Source organism: Megalobrama amblycephala, linkage group LG1, assembly GCF_018812025.1.
Source record: "Megalobrama amblycephala isolate DHTTF-2021 linkage group LG1, ASM1881202v1, whole genome shotgun sequence".
Lineage (NCBI taxonomy): Eukaryota > Metazoa > Chordata > Actinopteri > Cypriniformes > Xenocyprididae > Megalobrama > Megalobrama amblycephala.
This window is the reverse complement of record NC_063044.1, coordinates 50294059-50316423: the sequence shown is the minus strand read 5'-3', so window position 1 is coordinate 50316423 and position 22365 is coordinate 50294059. Positions and strand designations below refer to the sequence as shown.

At 36.3% G+C, this 22365-nt stretch overlaps 1 protein-coding gene across 2 annotated transcripts in view; it reads left to right on the top strand.

The window, feature by feature from the left end:
* Positions 1–1244: 1244 nt before the first annotated feature.
* LOC125273580 (protein shisa-9) overlaps positions 1245–22365 on the top strand; it is a 95075-nt gene continuing 73954 nt past the window's right edge. For both annotated transcript variants that reach the window (XM_048199088.1, XM_048199079.1), the window contains exons 1-2: positions 1245–1996; positions 3109–4285. In XM_048199088.1, coding sequence (XP_048055045.1) covers positions 3741–4285 — 545 coding nt within the window. In that variant the 5' untranslated portion in view covers positions 1245–1996; positions 3109–3740. The remainder of the gene's footprint in view (positions 1997–3108; positions 4286–22365) is intronic.

Below are 22365 nucleotides of genomic sequence, written 5' to 3'. Positions count from 1 at the left end.
AAATAAGACCCATCGTTCCTTTAAACCTTTAAATTTATTCTCTCCTCAGTCCATATTTCTCGCTCCTCTCTTCCATCATTCCTTCCTCTCCATGATCCCTCTGTTCCGTTAATCTCCTGCTGCTTCCTGCCCATCATCTCAGCCAAACCCCAAAAGAGTGCTGCACACATGCCACACATTCACACTTACACACACACAGATCTGTGACCTGCTGTCTTAGTAAACACTGCTGCAGTCATCTGTTGAACCACAAGATTTTGAGAGAGAGAGAGAGAGAGACAGAAAGAAAAAGAAGCAATGGATAATTAACACCAAGGGCATAGAATTTATAGGGACTCATGTTCCTAATTTCCAGTAACTACTGAATAGTCCCTAGAAATTTTGACCAAATTTATCTAACGATTGTTGTTTTAATTTTGGCCGCATCTGAAATGATTCATACAATTGACATTACCCGAGTTAAATTGGCATGAAACAGAAGTTGCAATAATATTTCTCCACAATGATTAAGAAGCCCCTTAAAGACAAGAGTGTATTAGCATAAAGTCACCACGATATCAAAATTCGTATTATTTTATGGAATATTGCAGTATTTATTATAAATGATTTATCCGTGCACATCATTATTTCTTTAAAAATTCATGTGTACTGATAATTTTGAAGCAAAGTAACTTCCCCTCTCTCTTCTCTGATGATGTGTTTACTGGCGTGAGGGCGGGGCGTCCTGTCACTCACATGACATCACAGCAATAGCAAACCACAACCATCCAATCAATTCCCGATTGACAAAATCAAGTCCCGCCCTACATTTTTAATTGTTCGGGAAGCTATTTCACTTAGATAAACATCACAATAGGGAAGAAAAGACTATCACAACTTCCGTTTCATGGTGACTTTAAAGGCTTTATTTGACATGAAATTGTGGTCATAAACACAAAAAAGGTTGGCCTGAACTGCTTTTATGTCCCCATTCATGTCAAAATCAAACCTACGCACTTGACTGACGCACTAAAAAAAAAAAAAAAGAATTTTCTGAGAACTATCAGATTGGACTTCGTTCAGAGGGAGATGAGAGATCACGCATCATGTTAGTTTTCTTTATTTTACAAAAAGCACAACATTTTGTTTTTACTCTGAGTGTATACAAATAAAAGGAGATATTCTATAGTTTCAATTGATGTATTACTTATGTCTCTATGACAAAAAATGACAGAGTATTTTAAGTCTGTTTTGCTGCAATGTGAAAAAAAACCTGCAAAACGCGCCGGCGCGTTTTTAGACCTCAAAGTGTTAAAGGCTTTATTTGACATGAAATTGTGGTCATAAACACAAAAAAGGTTGGCCTGAACTGCTTTTATATCCCCATTCATGTCAAAATCAAACCTACGCACTTGACTGACGCACTAAAAAAAAAAAAAAAGAAAGAAAAAAAACGGAAAGCAGGTTGTGGAGACAGTGAGAGCAGGTAAACATATGGCAAAGAGGAGGCAGGAACAGACAGAAACAGGGGGAAATGACAGGAATATTTTTGAACAGTGAGAACAAAACATGGGACAAAGGAGGGAGAAGGTGTCAATGACAGAGAAAAAAAAAAGGAAGGGTGGGGGGGGGCGAGTCAGCAAACGAGATACGCTCATTCGCTCACGAGACAAACTGAGTGAGAGAGAGAGAGAGAGAGGGAGGGAGAGGGAGAGCGCAAGCCACTATCATTCGTTCCTGACTCCACACGGGAACACACCATCCCTGGAACACGGAATCAGGCAGGCTGGGAACGGAGAAACAGGAATGCACTGGGACGAAAAAACTGAGGAGAATAAAGATTACCTGCCATCTGTTGGTCTGCCTCACTCATCTGTCATCCACTGTCACTTTTTCTTTTTCTGAGGAGAACTTCTTCAGAGCCTCCAGTGAAAACACATACATATAGAGATATATCTATAACAATCCTATACATATATCAATATACAGTATGCCTGTTTTCATAAACAGCGTATGGGTAAGCCGATGGATTCAGATTCTACGCTTCAGAAGCATTTCCTCCGTTGTAGGAAGCTGATCTGTTGCATTCTGAGACGTGTGCATCTGCACCGTGCATTTTGCCTCATCCACATGGAGAAAGACAGACACAGAGAGAGGGAGCTTAGAGCAGGTGCTTTGGAAGCTGGATTAGGTGTGCTGTTGAGACTTTTAGTGTGTGTGTGTGTGTGAGCGTTTTGTGTTTTGTGTGGGGTTTCTAAGTGAAGAAACCGAGGAGCTGTAATGCTGAGACCCTCTTTTTCATTCTCTCTCTCTCTCTCTCTCTCTCTGTGTGTGTGTGTGTGGTAGATTCAGAAGGACAGCAAAGGAAATAGAGCTGCAAAATGATAGAAAAAACTAAGAAGAGGCCCCAAAGAAGCCACACAAACCAAGAGGAAAATGTGTCGATGTTGCTCAGAGGTTGCTCTTTCATAGCTCAGGAGACTTCTCGCTGTTTGTTTGAGTAGCAACTTCGTCAAAGATGTTTCTGTTAAAATTTCTTTGAAGAAATGAAAGTTAAACGTAATGCGAATAGTGTAGATTTTGACTACGAATGAGTTTGAGCTCATATTGAAATTGCAGACTTTGGTGTCTTGGTGGAATCAGAGCACAGTTTGAGACAATGTTGCCATCTCTTTTGAAACTCTCCTCAGGAGAAGCATCTGGGTCCTCCCTTTAATGGAGACTGTGGTCTAGGAGAAAGAATGGAGATGTTAAAAGAGATCTCATTTGTGATTTCTCTTTGGGGACGGCAAGTATGTTTGTGAGCGAGAGAGAAGCAGAGAGAGAATATCTGATCAAAAGTGCCCAATGTGAGATACAGCTGCATGTTCACAGAGTTCTGCAGATCAGATCAGCCCTGTTATTTTGAGATAAAATGTTATATTTATATATTTAGACCTATAACTATATATTCTGATGAACATTTACGTTTTCACACTTAGCATAAGGTGAAATATATTTGGGATGGAATATATTTGTATATATATTCAGAATTATAACATTATATTAGGAGAAATCTTTAATATTTTTCTCCTTTTTTTTCAACTAGAGTCTAAAAACTATGACAATATGTTTGGTGTTTTGTCACAGGGGACAGAACTGAGCAGAAGGAAGACACCTTGATTGTGAAAACAAAAGCATCAGGAGGACCAAAGAACAACAGATATTCCTTTGAGGGAACAGAACGGTGGAAAACACAGAATGACTTGTAGATTACCTACGAACTGTAGCGTGAGGCATCTCTTCCTCGCTGGCATCATGCAATGTTCGGTAGGACAAAGATCACGGATAAGGCTCGATTCCAACGCCGTGATTCCTTCAGGCTTCTGAATTGGAATTCTACCAAGTGCTGTTTTGTTTTTTTTCTCTCGGGCCACGAAACAGTTTTTCTCAAGGTGAGATCCTTGAATCTGGAGTCTCTCCAAAGGGGAGGAATCTTGCTCGCTCTCGCTCTCTCCCTGTAGTGATGACAACAGCGAGCATGTTGTGTGCTGAAGTGGAGTGGAAAGCTCTCCGTCTTGTTCACTGATGAGGGCTGCTTTCCCTGTATCAGCTTGCCGGACAACAAGTCAGCAATAAACCTGCTCTAAACTTGGAGACATAACTCTTTGCTCAGCAAACTTGCTTTTTTGGTTCACATTAACTACACTCCACTAGCCTAATTGTCCCCAGTGGCGCTGTTGCATTTTTGGATACGCATTGTGGGATTACTAAAGAGGACCATGGCTGCCTCACACCTGTTTTTGAATGTGTTAACTGCTATTTTGCTGTTGAGCTACGTTTCTTACGGTCAAAAAGCCAACACTGCCAGCACAGGTGTGCAAGCCACCAATCGGACGGCTGCTCCGTCGGGTGCTCCGGAGGTCACTCTTGCGACCCCGGGGTCAGACGCAGAGGAAATCCCGTCAGTCGGGAGCCGTTGTTGGGGTTACTATGACGTGATGGGGCAATGGGATCCTCCGTTTAACTGTAACGCGGGAATCTACCTGTTCTGCTGCGGCTCCTGCTTCTATCGATTTTGCTGCCAGTTCAAGGTCCACAGCCTGGACCAGACGTCTTGTTCCAACTACGACACGCCGGTGTGGGCCAACACTGGCAAGCCGGCAGCTCCGGTGACGGATGTCCAGGAGGAACCGGATCGAGACCGCACTCACATGATCGTGTACATAATATGTGGAGTGGTGGCCATCATGGTGCTGGTTGGGATCTTCACCAAACTGGGCCTGGAAAAAAGTCAAGGAGGACAGACGGACATGACAAACTCCAGGTGAGTGGGTGTAAGGATGACTTCATAGCTCAGAGGTTGTTCGTTAATGAAGTTCTCTGATATGTCTCATTTAAGTATCAACTTTGCATTAGATGTTGCATCTGAAATTACTTATAAGCTATAAAAATGTTGACATGCAGTCAAAATACAGAGCTGTAAAGATCAAACATATTGATCTTGGTATACTGAAATCTCTGACTTTCTATTGTAGACTTTTGCAACTTGGCAAATCTGAGCACAGTTTGAGGTGTCTTCTTAAACTGTAGAGGAAGCACATGTGAGGTTGTTTTTCTCAGCAGAAAAAATCTGAGAAGGAGATTCTCCATGCGTTCTCTATGCAGATGAGCTGTGTACATAGGAGAACCATTTTGAGTTTCATAAAGAACTTTTGGTAGCACTTTATTTTAGGGTCTTTCAACTAGTTGCTTATTAGCATGCATATTATTAGAATATTGCTATTTATGAGTACTTATTAAGCACATATTAATGCCTTATTCTGCATGATCTTATTCTACATTCTTAATCCTACCCAATACCTAAACTTAACAACTTCCTTAATAACTATTAATAAGCAGTAAATTAGGAATATCGTTAATGTAGTTAATAGTTTATATGTGTTCCTTATACTAAAGTGTTACCAGACTTTTGATCATCTTCACTCTTAAAAGTAAAGGTTCTTTACTTCCATTCATGAAGAACCACTGAACAACAGTTTTGTGTTGGCACATAGGAGCTTATTGAGATTATTACAATATTTCTATGGTATCACTGTGAAAAACCCCATTTGGAACATTTATTTTTTTAAGAGTGTTGGTCTTTAGAAAACTCTCTATATACTAGTACTCAAGCCAACACGCCAATCTAAAAGACATGTAATGTAACATCAAGAATTTTTTTTAACCTCAAAGAACCATAAAGCCAGTTCAATATATAGTTTTCAGAACCTTATATTATTCTTGATAAGACAATAGATCTTTCTTGAATATTAAGATTCTGCAAAGAACCAAGGAACAACCACAGAGAGGATCAAACATCTGAGACCACTAGTGAAAAAGCTTCTATTTTGGAAATACAAATGTTTTTCATTACAACTTATATTGTTAGCGTAACAATTTGAGTTAAAACCTGAAAAAATGTCTTAATATTTTGGATATGCTTTAAAGACAGCAGCTCTTGAGTTGCATAAATTCTACAAGTTTGTATAAAATCTGATATTCATGTCTCCTGCATAATTTAAGATGATTCAAAGAGTATATTCGTGCTTTAGTGGAAGCAAGAACATCTGACTGTCTGTACAAAGTCACATGCTCAGTGTCACAAATTTGCCTATTTGATTAGTGAATAATCTGAAATATTATTACATCCTTTTACATCATAACTTTTCATTGTCTTACATATTTCAAAATAATTTTCAGTGTGGTCTCAGACATTTGCACCCAGAGTATTTCTAAGATCATACGTTCATGTTTATTTCTCAGACCTCAGCTTTTGTTTGAGTGAAACTATACAGTACTTGCTGCAATCAGTTCAAAAGAAGCACAATGAAAAATTTAAATGGTTCTACTCCTCTATTATGTGTTCTGACTAAATCATGCATGTAAAAAAAAAAAAGAAAGAAATAATTATTTTAAAGCACTCGACACCATCATAATGTAAATAAAGTTGACACTTTGGTCTTTTCGGCACGAGGGGAAGCGGAGCGCTGTCCTCCGGGGATGGGAAGAGTGGGACGTCAGTCCAGCTATCTGTCTCTCATCTGTAATGTGGCATGGCAGACAGACACCACCATGATTTAATGAGGGCTATTGATAAGGGCTGGAAGCATGCCATGCCCGAGATAGAAAGTGTACGCGAGAGAGAATGGATGATAGATTATCTGCTGTTTGATGATTTTAGGGGGTGGGTAAAAACACATCTTTTACGGTTTGTGATGGAATAAAAAAGTCACATGGCACAGACATTTCTGAATGTATTAAAGTTTATGAGAATTTCTCTTGGTAAGGGCGTACTTGGGTTTCAGTACACACAGGAATTGTAAATGTGTGTGTGAGATGTGCACAATGACACAGACAGTGTTGGAAGGGCAAGCTAGCGACGTGTTGTAATTTAACACGATTTATCATAGAAAAGCTTAATGAGGCTCGATAAATGGGTGGCAAAAGTAGCAAATATAGTGTGTGTGTGTGTGTCATAATGGCACAACTAAACGTATATAGTGTGTGTTGGGACGAAATACAAAGGCACATCGAGGAGAGTGAGAGAGTGATTCTATTGACCAGCTCTGAAAATCCAATGAGGCCAACATGACTGGATTCATCCAACACAAACATCAGCCAGTATAGAGCCCAACATGCTCACAAACACACATCCACAAAGCCCATCCTATGCCACTGACCTTATAAAATTGCAGGGTCAGAACAGTGACTAATGACTGGTGAAATGTCTAGAAACCGAAATGATGTGCTTCATTTGGGTGTGCGAATGCACGTGTGCTCTGAGCAAACAGACCGTGCCGGATTGAGTCCTTCAGGCTTTACGTTTTTATGCATAATCTGACCTTTGATAATTACCTTCAGTGTATTTGAAGGGCGTATCATATGCAAGTACGCTTGCAAACTGCGTGTTCGCTGCTGTGGGTTTGTTTTTCATGTGTAAAATCAGTCCAATTCAGCATGAAATGACGAGTGATGGTTGGACTGTACTGCACAAACGCGCTGCTTTCTACTTGTATTATTTTTATGTGCGTGCTTGACAAGTCTCTTGGTCGGACATGCCGAGTTTTACCAAGACAGAGCTAGTAAAACAGAGGCCGAGAGAATGTTTGTGTGTTTACCAAGTAAACACTGAGCGCTGAGTGCTTCCGTATTACATGATCATCCCGGCAATAATGGACGTGGCTCCTTAATGTTTTTTTAATGTCTAAAATGTGTGAACATGCAAATAAAGAATCACATTAAGAGGTTGGGAGAAAAGAAAGAGCATGAGAAAGGACAAAATTAAGGTCAGAAACTAAGTTTTTAATGAGCGTGTCCTCAGTAAACACACACATTGTACCAAGATGCCTGATTTAAATTTTAAAGTCGGCATCAGATTGGACCTTATTTTACGGAAGAGGATCAATAAAAAAATAATAAAACCATCTCGAGATTAAAGTTGTTAAATTTTGAGAAAAAACTCGTTAAATTTCAAGAAAAAAGTCGAGATAAAATGTTGAGAATAAACTCGTTAAATTACAAGAAAAACTCTCATTAAATTTCGAGAAAAAAGTTGAGATAAAATGTTGAGAATAAACTCGTTAAATTACGAGAAAAAACTTGTTTAATTTCAACAAAAAAGTCGAGATAAAATGTTGAGAATAAAGTCATTAAATTACGAGAAAAAAGTCGTTAAATTACGACAAGAAATTTGTTAAATTATGAGAAAAATGTCGTTAAATTTCAAGAAAAAAGTCGAGATAAAATGTTGAGAATAAAGTCATTAAATTACGAGAAAAAAGTCGTTAGATTATGAGAACAAATTCGTTAAATTATGAGAAAAAAAGTCGTTAAATTTCGAGAAAATAAGTCGAGATAAAATGTTGAGAATAAACTCGTTAAATTATGAGAAAAAAATCATTCAATTTCAAGAAAAAAGTCGAGATAAAATGTTGAGAATAAAGTCATTAAATTACGAGAAAAAAGTCGTTAGATTACGACAAGAAATTCGTTAAATTATGAGAAAAATGTAGTTAAATTTCGAGAAAAAAGTCAAGATAAAATGTTGAGAATAAAGTCATTAAATTACGAGAAAAAAGTCGTTAGATTATGAGAACAAATTTGTTAAATTATGAGAAAAAAAGTCGTTAAATTTCGAGAAAATAAGTCGAGATAAAATGTTGAGAATAAAGTCATTAAATTACGAGAAAAAAGTCGTTAAATTTCGAGAAAAAAGTCGAGATAAAATGTTGAGAATAAACTCGTTAAATTACGAGAAAAAACGTGTTAAATTTCGAGAAAAAAGTCGAGATAAAATGTTGAGAATAAACTCGTTAAATTATGAGAAAAAAATCATTACATTTCAAGAAAAAAGTCGAGATAAAATGTTGAGAATAAAGTCATTAAATTACGAGAAAAAAGTCGTTAGATTACGACAAGAAATTCGTTAAATTATGAGAAAAAAAGTTAAATTTAGAGAAAAAAAGTCGAGATAAAATGTTGAGAATAAACTCGTTAAATTACTAGAAAAAAGTTGTTAAATTACGACAAGAAATTCGTTAAATTATGAGAAAAATGTCGTTAAATTTCAAGAAAAAAGTCGAGATAAAATGTTGAGAATAAAGTCATTAAATTACGAGAAAAAAGTCGTTAGATTATGAGAACAAATTCGTTAAATTACGAGAAAAAAGTCGTTAAATTACGACAAGAAATTCGTTAAATTATGAGAAAAATGTTGTTAAATTTCAAGAAAAAAGTCGAGATAAAATGTTGAGAATAAAGTCATTAAATTATGAGAACAAATTCGTAATTTAACGAGTTTTTTCTCGCAATTTAACGAGTTTATTCTCGAAATTTAACAACTTTAATCTCGAGATGGTTTTATTTTTTTATTATTGCTTGGCCCTAATCCTCTTCCGTATTATTTACTTTCTTCATACATGTAGTGGTTACAGTTTATTTCAACAGTTCACTTTAGACATTCTTCTAACTGTAAGTGTAACTTTGCAACTTTGTCAACTAACATTAATTTGCAACTGTGCATGCCAACTAATTTTGTAAGGTAGTTGACATAGTTGCAAAGTTACTTATAGGTAGTAGAATCGAATGTCTAAAGTGGACCATCGAAATAAAGTGTAACCCATGTAGCTACCAATTTACCAGGAGTTAGCCATAATAGCAAATATTGGTGAACTTGAAAAAATAGTTACCATCGGCTATGATGCTCTCAAGGACTAACTTCACCTTCAGGCTCCATGTCCTGGTCAAAATTTCTGTTTTCAGCAGGCGGAGGTGAACGGGTCAAGGATTGTCTGGTTAGCATGGTCCAGTTAACCCCTGGTGGTTGATGTGGTAACTACACCATCTGGTTCAACAGGGCATCTTTCACCAGTGATGTCTGATATTTCATGCTATGATATTTAATTACATTATTGTATATAGTTTTTCCACTAGCCAGTTTTTTGGAAGGCTCCTAAAAGTGTGAAATGGCTTGTCATGTGCCAATCAATTCCTGATGGTTTCAAATGGTGAATGTCATTGTAAACTCTTAAAACTGTCACATTCATATGAACAACACATTAAAGATCTTCCAGATGGAAATACACACTGAATGTCTTACGCACATGTACATTGGAGGACCTTGTGGTTCATTTTACGGATAAAACTCAATACAGATTTCTCTTTCTCTCATTTCATAGAGTTTTTTTGCTAGTCTATATTTAGCTTTACTGACCAACAAACTTGGGCCACAGAATACAGTTGTGTCGCATTAAAAATGCATTACTACGTCTGATAGAGATGATTCCCAAAGCTGGCCCTGGAACTATGAATGCACTAGACAAACAAACTCCTCAGTGAGGCAGAAACCAGCGGGAGATGTCTCACAGGTCCTTCCTTACAAACCTCATGAATACAGTGAAACCTGCTGCACTTTATTTACCCACAAGTCAAAAACTCCAGGGTGTTTTTCACAGCTTTTCAGAAGGGAAGAAAGGACAAAAATCACTCTTGACACATTTGGCAGTGTAATGAGGAAGAAATTAATGTTGAAGTACAAAAAACAAAAAGCAATTCAAGTTGGACTAGAAAAAAAAAAAAGGAATTTCATCTATAAAATTGTTACATATTTACTTCCTTTGAGAAACTAAAATTGTCCAAATGGTAAAATTACTGCAATATGTATAAATAAAATTCTGAAGACTTAACTCCTTGATTCTTTCATTATCTGTAACGGTAAACATATTTCCGCCTCCTGGGGAGTTAATTACCCTGCCCACTCGTAAATTTCCATCAACAACAAATCATGGATATGCTAATATGTCTTGTACTCTTGTTTACCCTTTTTATGAACATTCTAGTAAAGCAATTGTGTGTTTGTAGGCCTACAATAAACCTTATTGCTCTACTTAAAGGATTAGTCCACTTTTAAATAAAATTTTCCTGATAATTTACTCACCCCCATGTCATCCAAGATGTTCATGTCTTTCTTTCTTCAGTCGAAATGAAATGAAGGTTTTTGATGAAAACATTCCAGGATTATTCTCCTTATAGTGGACTTCAATGGCCTCCAAACTGTTGAAGGTCAAAAATACAGTTTCAGTGCAGCTTCAAAGGGCTTTAAACGATACCAGTCGAGGAATAAGGGTCTTATCTAGCGAAACGATCGGTCATTTTCTAAAAAAAATGCAACTGTATATACTTTATAAACACAAATAATCGCCTTGCACGTGCGTCCGCTTTCCGTATTCTTCAAAACGCTTACGCTGTATGTCCTACGCCTTCCCTTTCCTAATTGCTTGTGTAATAAAAAAAAGTTGTGTATAGGGCTGTTCAACGATAATTGTGATTATCGTGTACAAAATAAGAGTCTGTGTTTACGTAAAATATATGTGTGTTTGTTTTGTGTATAATTATTATGTATATATAAATACACACACATACATGTATATATTTAAGAAAAATATCTTATATTTCTATAAAAATATGTACATTTATATATAATTTAAATATCTAAAAATATAAATATATTTATATACTTATACATACATGCATATATTACTTAAATATATACATGTATGTGTGTGTATTTATATATACATAAAGTATACACAAAACAAACACACTTATATATTACGTAAACACAGATTACACGATTATCATTGAACAGCCTAGTCCCAGTTGAAAAAAAGTACACTTCTATAATGTACTTAAAATGCTCTATTTTCATGCACTAATTTTGTACTTAATATACTAAAAAATCTTCTTTAGTACTTCTTAAGATCATCTTAAGAACATCTAAGTGTACTCAACTGTGCTATTTTGAGTCAGCATGAAATATGAACTAAAATGTGATTTTAATATACTATATCTGTATTTAAAAAAATTATTTAGATACTTCTTATAGTACATTTGAACCCATAGTGTACTACAAGGGTGGTAGCTAAATATATTTTTTAAATGCAGAGATAGTACATTAAAAGCACATTTAAGGTCATATTTCATGCTGACTCAAAATAGCACAGTTGAGGACACTTAGATGTCATTAAGATGATCTTAAGATGTACTAAAGAAGAATTTTTAGTATATCAAGTACAAAATTAGTGCGCGAAAATAGAGCACTTTAAGTACATTATAGAAGTGTACTTTTTTTCACCTGGGCTCCCCTAGTTGAACTTCACTGTTAGCATGTTAACGCTAACAAGTAGACTATTATAATGATGTGTTTGGCTTTGAAATCCTGCTCACTGAAAACATTTCATAGCGAACAATAATGTCCTTACCAGTAATTAGCTTCCCAATTAACTGTAGCGTAGCCTCATCAGTGTCATTGTGATATTGTTTCCTAGCTCAGGCCATGAGAGTATAGTTTGATTAGTTATTGTCTTTATAAGCATCTAGAGAGAGAGAGAGAAAAAAATAGTTTAAGTTGAAGCAATAAAGTTACTAACTGGAATAAATAAACTTAAAATAATAAAATAAATAGTAATATTAAAAAAAAAAACTAAAAATAAAACAAATAATCTAGTAAATTTGTTAGAAAATGTTATAAAAACCATAATATATAAATAAATATAATATAAATATAAAAACTATAATATATAAATATATATTCCTTTCAGGGGGATTTTTAGTAAATGTAAGGTTGAGGCAGACTGATTGCATGTAATTTCTTCAATTACAATATGTGCTAAAACAAAATTTGTATGGTTTGATATTTTTGTGCATCATAATGTTAACATTTTGCTATGAAGATATTAAATAGCCTATAAGCAATTCCCACTGTTAAAAGATACCCCATGTATGTGACAACATGCCCCGCTAATGTGTTCATTAATGTGTTCTGGCCAATAATAGTGGCAATGTTCTTTTTGTGGCCGAGACTTTAAAGTCTTTGTCTATACAGAAACTGACAGTCAAATATCCTCTAAAATATTCAGTGAAGTGTGACAACTAGCCCTGGTCGCCTTTACTGTTCCTCTACAGAATGTCCTGTTGGTTGAAGACGTGACCTGTCAGTTTCTATTCATGACTGGACATATTAAGCCGTGGTGCTCATGCGGGTGACAGAAAATGGCAAAATCTCATCTCCTCATAATTTCCTGTCAATTTTATTGACTCTATCTATCATTAACAACTGCACCCTATAACCCCACTTCGGCGCCCCTGACACACCAATACCCCATCACACGGACAGATACGCGTGTTCACACACACATGTCCTGTTCTGCTTCACTGAAGATTGAGAGGGTTCAGAGGGCTCTTTGGCAGCCCGAGGCTCGAGCAATCAGAGCCCTTTGAGATTTGCAGTTTCACTGCATGTACCTGTCTATCAATGCCTCGGTGAAGAAGCTGAACTGCACGATACACACGGACGGACATCACTCCGGCTATAAAGGTGACCGTCTTGTAAAACTACTAAATGGACCATTGCGCCCATGATTGTTGCAATTCCTCTAGGAAACTGCCTCCCTGAGCTCAAGAGCAAAGATGTCAGTGACGGATGCTGCCACTACGGATGGATTAGACACCGATTACAGAGCTTCACCGCAGGATACTGCTCTGCCCCAGATTTCATTTTGACTAAAATACCATGAGGAGTAAAAGGCTAAAAGCAAAAAATGATGTATTTTGCTGGGGCGACATAAAAAAATAATGTCAGAAGGCAAACTATTCTAACAGCAGAGAGACATTACTTAAAGGGACACAAATTAAAATTGTGCCATAGTTTACTCACACTCATGTCATTTTATAACTGTATGACTTTGATCTCCTATAAAACTACTGAAAAAAAAAAAAAAAACATAACATCCTGGCCACTCTTTTTGATATAAAGAAAGTAAATGGAGACTTGACAACCCTAGTCTCACGTAGCTAGACCTTCAGACTGACGGCTGAAGGTCTGAACTCTATTGCAGCTTTCATTGACCAAGGACAGAGGACATTTGACATGTAACGCAACCAGTCAAAGTTTGTTTTGTACTGCGTCATGTTTAGGGTGTGAAATGTAAAGTCGATGTACCTACAAGAACAGACAGACGTGCATCTAATAAATTATTCATTCAAGAACGTTGTGCAAGTTTACTGCAACAATAGAGCTGCGAACTTCACAAACTTTTAAAAATCCAGCAGTTGATCCTGGAAAGTGATTGTTGTCACAGTTGTAAACATGACGCCGTTCTTTTTCCATGAGGGGGTTTGGCATCACGGCATTTGTTTCCAGGTGGACCGTTAAAGAACGCGACACACACGTCTCCCAGACATCCTGTAGAATTCAACCAACCAGATGACGACTTTATGACGTGCATCAGACGTTCAGCCAACGGTCCGTGGGTGTGACGTCTGAGGCTGAGACTAGGACAACACAGGCTCATTGAGAAAAACATACCAGTGATGACATTTCTGCGAAATGACACTATGTTGCTTCTTGCATGTTGCTTTCACAGCATTTTAAAAGTGAAATGTCCAGTGAGTGGCACTAAAAGCATGTTCAAAACCTCTAAAACGAATGTGGCAGCAATTTTACATTGGTTTTTGTGAGTACCGTGGCAGTTCGGTAATGAAATGTCCAGTAAGTTTGCTCTATTGCTACATTAAACTCTAGCCTGAACCTAATTAATGGTGTTAAGAAAAGCAAACGTGAGATAAAAACACATTTGCTGAAGCAGTCATTCTATACAAGTCTTTGAGCTCTTTTATAGTAGGCTAATTCGTGTTTCACGGGACTTGTTCCCGAGCGCTCTGAATCTCAAGTGCAACGCTGTACCAGATGAGCAACCAAGCAAGTTTACCACATCAGAAAAGCCATAAGGAGCTGGTTATGTGATGCAGATGTCGAATTGGAAAATCTATTCACAATGGTTAAAGTGTTTTGCATATTTTGCAATGAACAACAAAACGAACAATAAAAACTAGTTTTTATTAATTGATAATGTGCCCCTGTAATCATAATTTGTGTGAAAAGTAATAAAAGTTATTGATGTCTTACATCCAGTGTTCATTTCAGCTGGAAACTGCAGTGAATTGTATATATAGGTATGTTTTTAGAGTTTTGCAAGCACTTTTTTTTTTTTTCAAATGAGCCTATGTTGGGACAAAAAAAAAAAAAAAAAAAAATCATAAAGGTGCTTTATTCAACTCAAGCGCAATATTCTAAAAGTCTTCTAAAACCACAGTAGATCTCTGTAAGAAACAAACCACATAATATCATTATTTACTATTAATATTTGCCTCCAAAGCTTTTAAAATGGACTGAAAATGAAAAAAAAAAACCAATGGTATATTGATGACACTGATAACGAACAATGACATTGGTTCTTATATGTCTTATGACCAAGACTTGGAATATTGTGCGCAGGTCATATTGCTGCTTTTTTTTGTTGTTGTAATTTTAAAGCTTTACAGCCTCAGTCCCTTTTCACTTTATGGAAAAGAGTTGATAGGATATTCTTAACAAAACAAACAATCAACCTTTTTTTCTGAGAAAGAAAGTCATTGTGGTTTGGAATGACATGAGGGTGAATAAATAAGAAAGAATTTTAATTTTTGGGTGAACTGTCTTTTTAGACATTTCTTTTCAATCAAATATGTGATCTGAACAATAATAATAAAATACCATATAAGCTGATTCAGGAGGTTTTTTGGCTCCTCAATCTAAAACTGTTTGGCTTCAAAATCTAAATCTCCTTTTTTACGCACAACCATAAAATGGACACACTGAACCATACCGACTTCAGTTTAAAAAGCCGTAGATGCCTGTGGTGCGTGTGCGTGTGTTCTGTTTTCGGCTTCCGCCGCATGCAGAGCATATTTGTGGTCCCCAACTGTTTAACGGTAACACACACACAACACATACAGCCATTTTGCAGCATTACATAACATGGGGTGATATTGAATACACCCCGGGCACAGCGTGTGACATCACTTAAATGCATCTCATTTCCTACCCTTGTAATATAGCTAATGAACAGCAAACTTTACTCACATACACACACACAGTATTCATACAAGCTCTGTTGCAAAGCCTAGTGAACTGCCGTGCTGTCTACATAATGAGCAGTGAAATGGAACTTCACAATGGTGCTCTAGGCTAGCATACATGTACCACACAAATCGAAGTGCATGGGAGATCCAACTTACACTCCAATAGAGTTACACATTAGCATTAGCAGCTAACAGGGAACATTCTCAGAACTTTGGCTAATGTTCTGGAAAAAGTTCTCTGAAAGTTATGAACAAATCTTCTTCTAGTAACATTAATAGAATGTTCATTCAATGTTATCTAGTCTTTAATAATGTTCTCAAAACGTTAGCACAAAAATGTTATTTGTGTATCATCCATGACACGTTTTTTTCTAAAATGTCTTAGTTGGACATTTTTTAAATTTTTGTTTTAAATGTTTTAAAACATTTAAAAAACTGGCCATTTTTCAGAACTTTCAGAAATAATGCTTTAATGGGAATGTTAGCAAAACAGTCTTAGAACTGATTATTTTTCTTAGCTGGGATGCTAATGCTGCTATATTCAGAAAAAAGTAAATAGGTAAAAAAATTGCATTGCATTCTGGTACTGCCAGAATTATAAACATGCATTTTGAATTGAGGTATCTTACAAGTCAGCATAATGTTGTTGCCTAATAGAGTTTGACATTAGCATGTAGCTTAGCTAATGCTGCTATACTCAAAAAGAGGAAAAAAGAGGGAAAAGATAGGTGAATAACACCAATAGAAGCACCTAACCCTGGTTGTAAACCTAAACTGTAAACTTGTTCCTCAAATCTGATTGGTTGATCCAGGAACATGTTGTATTTGGTGAAACCATGTTCACCAGCTACACATATGTAGCTTTAAGTTTGTATTTAAGTGGATTTAAAGAGAAAACATTAAACCTATAGTGTGTGAGGGATGTATTATGTTACATTACCTCCTAAATATTTATGTTTGGTGGTCACATGTATTAGAGTAACTTCCTTGGGCTACTCGTGAACTTCATACCTCAAACGTCTGCAGACAGAGAAACAAAACAGAAGGATCAAAAGCTGAAGGGGTGCTTGGTTTGCTATACACCATGTTTTTAATGATATAAAAATTTTTCTTTACAGTAAAACTTACTGTATTTGCGCTTCTAGAGCCAATGAATAGTTTGTACGCATTGTCATAACCAGGTACGACAAGCTATTTTCAGAGTTTATCCGAGTTTTTCTCCAACCAGCCATGACTGCAACATGACATTTTGGTCTGTATGCCTGTGGCGTTGGGCTACACAGTAAGAAATGTTTTGTCTGGTAACATAAACTGTCTTGTATAATTCTGTTTTACATAACTGGATAAAAGTTTTATTTATTTATTTATTACCTAAAACCAGTTTATTGGAGTTTTTAAACTGATAAAAATCTCTGCGCATTACCAACTTATGGTAAAAAGATCCATAAATATTAATAATTACAATCAAAACATACGGTCCCACTTTATATTAAGTGGCCTTAACTACTATGCACTTACATTTAAATTAATCATTTGATACAATGCACTTATTGTGTACATACATGTTTTTACATTGTACTTATATTTTAAAAACACCTGCTTGTAATTACATCTGTAATTAATTTCTGTAATTACATTTATAATTACACTGTTGACCCATCCCTTACACCTTACCCCTACACTGTAAAAAATGACCTTGATTTTAACAGTAAAAGACTGTAAAAATGCTGCGGTGAAAAACTGTCAATTGGTTTACAGAAAGTTTCCGTACTAGATACGGTGAATAACTGTAATAGATCTAACGGATCTTTATGGTAAAATACCATTAAATTCACAGTTTTTGGAAGTGAAAAATAACAATTCATTGTAAAAATTTACAGTGAAAAAACGTAAATTGACATTCCCACAATTCCCTGCGTGACACTTCACATTTGATATATTTTCGTTGAAATAACTCCGTTTCTTCTTAGTTTTTCTCATTTTTTTCTAATCAGTTATGTACATTAGGGTTTTATGTTACATCTAATGTTGTTAAATTAATGTTTATTGCATTTTTAAAATTTCATGCATGTTACCATGATGGTGTTTAGTGTGTGTGTGAATGACACTGTGTGCACCTTCTATTTATTAGTGTTGTCCTTCTCAGCTTGTGGAAAAGCTGCTTGTGATGAACTTTGATTCATCATGTGACTCTCATCACCACTGTGTTTGGTGACTGTCAGTGTATTATAAAGGTACAAAACAGATATTAGTACTTCATTAGGTTGGTAAATTAACATTATATCAGTTAATGAAATACATTATTTTACCGTAAATTTAACATTTTTTTTTTTTTTTACGTCGCTACTGTATTTTTTACGGTAAAGTTCTGGCAACCACAGCTGCTGGTTTTTTACCGTAAATTTTACTGGGATTTTTTTTTTACAGTGTACCCTTAAACCTACCCATACCACCAAAGCTTTCCCTAACCTTACCCGTACCCCACCTCAATAGCAGCAAAAGTGTTTTGCAATTCAATATGAACCCAATAAGTACACTGTACTTATTTTTTGATGTACGTACATAGTAGTTAAGACCACTTAATATAAAGTGGGACCAAACATACTTCTTGGTACTTATATGTTAGTGATTAAAGTCTATGCTCCAATGGAGCAAACCTGAGCAAAAATGTTATGTTAATGAAAAAAGAATAAAATTATGATTTTCGCTAAGGTTTGCATGCACAGATGTTAAGTACCCTGAAAAGGCAAAATGGTCAAACAGTCAGGTTTGACTCAGCTATGCTCAGATAATGTAAAAAGAAAAATGATGTGAAATTGATCAAAAGCTCAGCATGCAACTGGTTTTAAGTAAAAAACAAAGACTATTTAATATGACTGAATCAACCTGACATATAGGATCACATCTAAAAATAGTTAATTATAATAAAAATGCATGTCATGACTTTTTCCAGTGTGTGTAACTCAAGCGTGCCACACAAGTCCTGAAAAGTGAAGCCAAAGTGTCTCGATCGCCCTCAGGTGGTTCCAAAGATGGTTTCTGCCATTTTAGGCAGTTTTTATCACGCTTATGTTAGTTAAAGTGTTCGTTCTTTAAATAAGTTTAAGTTAGTTATTTGATGCTACAAAAATGCGGGTTTTGACGTCATGATTGACAGCTGAGATTGACAGCTTCTCTGAGCGAAGTCATCACTGAAGCACCAACAGACTTTTCTCTGGATCTTCGGGAGGAGATTGGAGCTTTAACTTTAATTGCTACATTTCCAGAACTGTTAATTTCACACCAACATAATGTTGTTCAGCAGTATTAACAACCAATTTTGCGGGAGTGTGGGCGGGACCTTGATATCGCGGCTCCACTACTGCGCAGACTCGGGCTCCAAGTTCACTATGCGCAGACTCGAGACTCAAGATGTCAGCGCCATATTGACACACTGGTGGCTTCAGTTCCTACAATGGAAGAGAGGGAAGGTGCATTGTCTATCTTTTTGGTGAAGCTCCATCTCCACTGAAATTGATCTAAAATTGGTCTGCAAATATGTTCAAGTTGTTGTGTCGTGCAGTAATTTTGCTTTCAATTTGATCGACTGGAAAACTGCCCCGTCAGACCTGGATAAATGACTACTTTTGCAGGGCTCACAAGAAATTCTTGATTTGCAGTAGAAAATGATCCAAACAGATGTACTTTTTAGAATGTAAAACAGTACATGTGTGTTTGGCCTTCACAGTGAGTTGTGTGTTTGTACATGTGCTTTGTGCCTTAATCACATTGATGGAAAGTCGATGGCTAATTTGCAATTTGTTACAGCAATTGAGTACCTTCTCTCTCTCTCTCTTACCTTGATCCTGAATTACTGCTGCACAGTTTCCAGTTAATCCTCCATAAAAAAAAAGAATGTGAAAACACAAAACAGCGCAGTGATAAGTATCACCAATGAGCTGTTCAGAGCCGAAGCCCTGCGGGAGGAACAATTCTCTCCCTCTCCGCGTCTCATCCCTCATTTTAGAAGCTCAGCGCTGCTCACTCATCCTGAACGGACTTGTTCCAGGAAGGGATGGCAGGATGGGGGCTTTGTCAAGGCCGAGTGTCAAAAAGAGGACCTGATTGAGACCAGGGGGTGTGGGGTAGGGATTGTACAGATATTTATCTTGATCTCTGTCCTGTCAATCAAGCTACACACACTGGAGACAGTCGATGGGAAGATGAGGGAGATAGCGTGAGTGGAGGAAGGACAGAGTGTGAGAAGTGAGAGGGAAATGTATATTGTTCATTTGACTGATGAATCAAGTAGAATCAAATAATGAAGGTTCATTCTGACAAACAAAATGGGCTATTAATACACCACCTCAAAAACTAAAAGTTTATGGTGCGTAATGCTGAAAAGAAAAATCATTCTGATACATAGAGTATTTACAAATACCAGCAATTAATAATAATGATGATAATAATAACATTGCCCGTCCTTCTCAACCCTGCACTGTAAAAAAATTATTTTCATGACTTTATCAGAACTTTTTTCTTTTGTTAAATCAACTTAGATAATTAATGTAGTTCAAATAACATAATATTTTGAGTTTCTGTTGATTAAACCAATCACCTCATCGTATTAACTCAAATTTTTCATTTCAATGAACTCAACAAGGCAGCCACTAGGTAACTTACTTTTTTAAGTTAAACCAACAATTCTTTTTTTTTCAGTGACTACTTAATAATGTGTTGCTTACTTTTTTTAGCTGACAAAAATTTTCAAATTACACATCCCTAACAGTGTTGTTATTGTTAACTAAAACTAAAATTATTAAAATGTGTTAATTTAAATAAAGACGAAATAAAATAAAATATAATTATTAGATGAAAAACGTTTAAGTTGAACTAATAAAGTTACCAAAACTGGTTGATTACTTAAGTTGAAGTAAAAAAAACCCCTAAAAAATTACTACCAAAATAAAAATGAAAACTGAAAATATTATTAAATATTATAATAAAAGCAATTAAAAATATTAATAAATGCTATAATAGTAGATATACAGTGCCCTCCACAATTATTGGCACCCTTAGTAATTATGAGCAAAGGCGGCTGTGAAAGTAAATCTGCATTGTTTATCCTTTTGATCTTTCATTCAAAAAATTCACAAAATTATAACCTTTCATTTAAGGAAAACAGTTGAAAGTAGGGGGAAACTCACATTATGAAATAAATATTTTTCTCCAATACATGTTGGCCACAATTATTGGCACCCCTAGAAATTATTATGAGTAAAATATCTCTGAAGTATATTCCCATTCATATTTACATTTTACACCAGGGTGATCATGAACAGCCATGACTTCCTGCTCCACAGGAGAATAAACATGAGGAAACACAGAGGCCAAATTTCCTTAATCATTCATCACAATGAGTAAAACCAAAGAATATAGTTCTGATGTGCAGCAAAAGATTGTTGAGCTTCACAAAATAGAAAGTGGCTGTAAGAAAATAGCTGAAGCATTGAAAATCCCCATTTCCACCATCAGGGCAATAATTAAGAAGTTCCAATCAACTAAAGATGTTACAAATCTGCCTGGAAGAGGACGTGTGTCTAAATCATCCTAATGCGTGGTGAGGAGGAGAGTTTGAGTGGCCAAAGACTCTTCAAGGATCACAGCTGGAGAATTGCAGAGATTAGTTGAGTCTTGAGTCTCAGAAAGACCGTCTTCTATGGTCAGATGAAACTAAAAAAAGAGCTTTTTGGCAGCAAACCCACCAGATGGGTTTGGTGCACACATGGATAAAACATACCCCATGCCCACGGTTAAATATACTGCTGTATCTTTAATGTTGTGGGCCTATTTTTCTGCTGGAGGTCCTGCACATCTTGTTCTGATACATGGTATCATGGATTCTATCAAATACCAACAGATGAAAAATCAAAACCTGACCACTTCTGCTAGAAATCCAATAATGGGCCATGGTTGGATCTTCCATCAGGACAATGATCCAAAACAAACATCAAAACCAAGACAAAAATGGGTCACTGAGCACAAAATGAAGCTTCTGCCATGGCTATCTCAGTCCCCTGACCTGAACCCTAAAGAAAATGAGTGGAGTGAACTGAAGAGAAGACGCACCAACATGGAGCTGGAATCTGAAGGATCTGGAGAGATTCTGCATGAAGGAATGACCTCTGATCTCTCCTCAGGTGTTCTCCAAACTCATCAGGCATTATAGGTGAAGACTCAGAGCTGTTATCTTGGCAAAAGGAGGTTGCAAAAAGTTTTGAATAAAAGGGTGCCAATAATTGTGGCCAACGTGTTTTGGAGAAAAACATTTATTTCATAATGTGAGTTTCCCCCGTACTTTAAATTATTTTCCTTAAATGAAAGGTTATAATTTTGTGAATTTTTTGAATGAAAGATCAAAAGGATAAACAATGCAGATTTATTTTCACAGCTGCTTTTGCTCATAATTACTAAGGGTGCCAATAATTGTGGAGGGCACTGTAAATAACTCTCTGGATGACTCAAGAATATTAACAAATATTAATTGCAACTATAAAAGATAGATTTTTGTTTTGAACAGCCACATTAACCACAATAACCCCTGCAGACAGGGTTCATATCTCCTCTACAAAGCATGCAGGTACAGTCTGACCTTTACAGAAGGAGGTGCAGGTCCACATGGAGGTTCAGGTCATTCATCTTGGAGGTGGAGAGCGGTTTTCGCTCATTTCAGAGAAGGGGCAGTTGGTGCAGTGGTGCAGGATTGATGTTTTTATAAACCTTCACTCAGCAAAGGTGCTAGTGGTTCATCATTTTCCCCTAATTGCACCGTCTTGAACTGTGGTGTGTGCACCAGTTAAGTCAGCCGATGTGTGTGTGAAAGAGAGAGCGTTTTTTTTTTCTTTTTTCCAAGTGGATTAAATACCT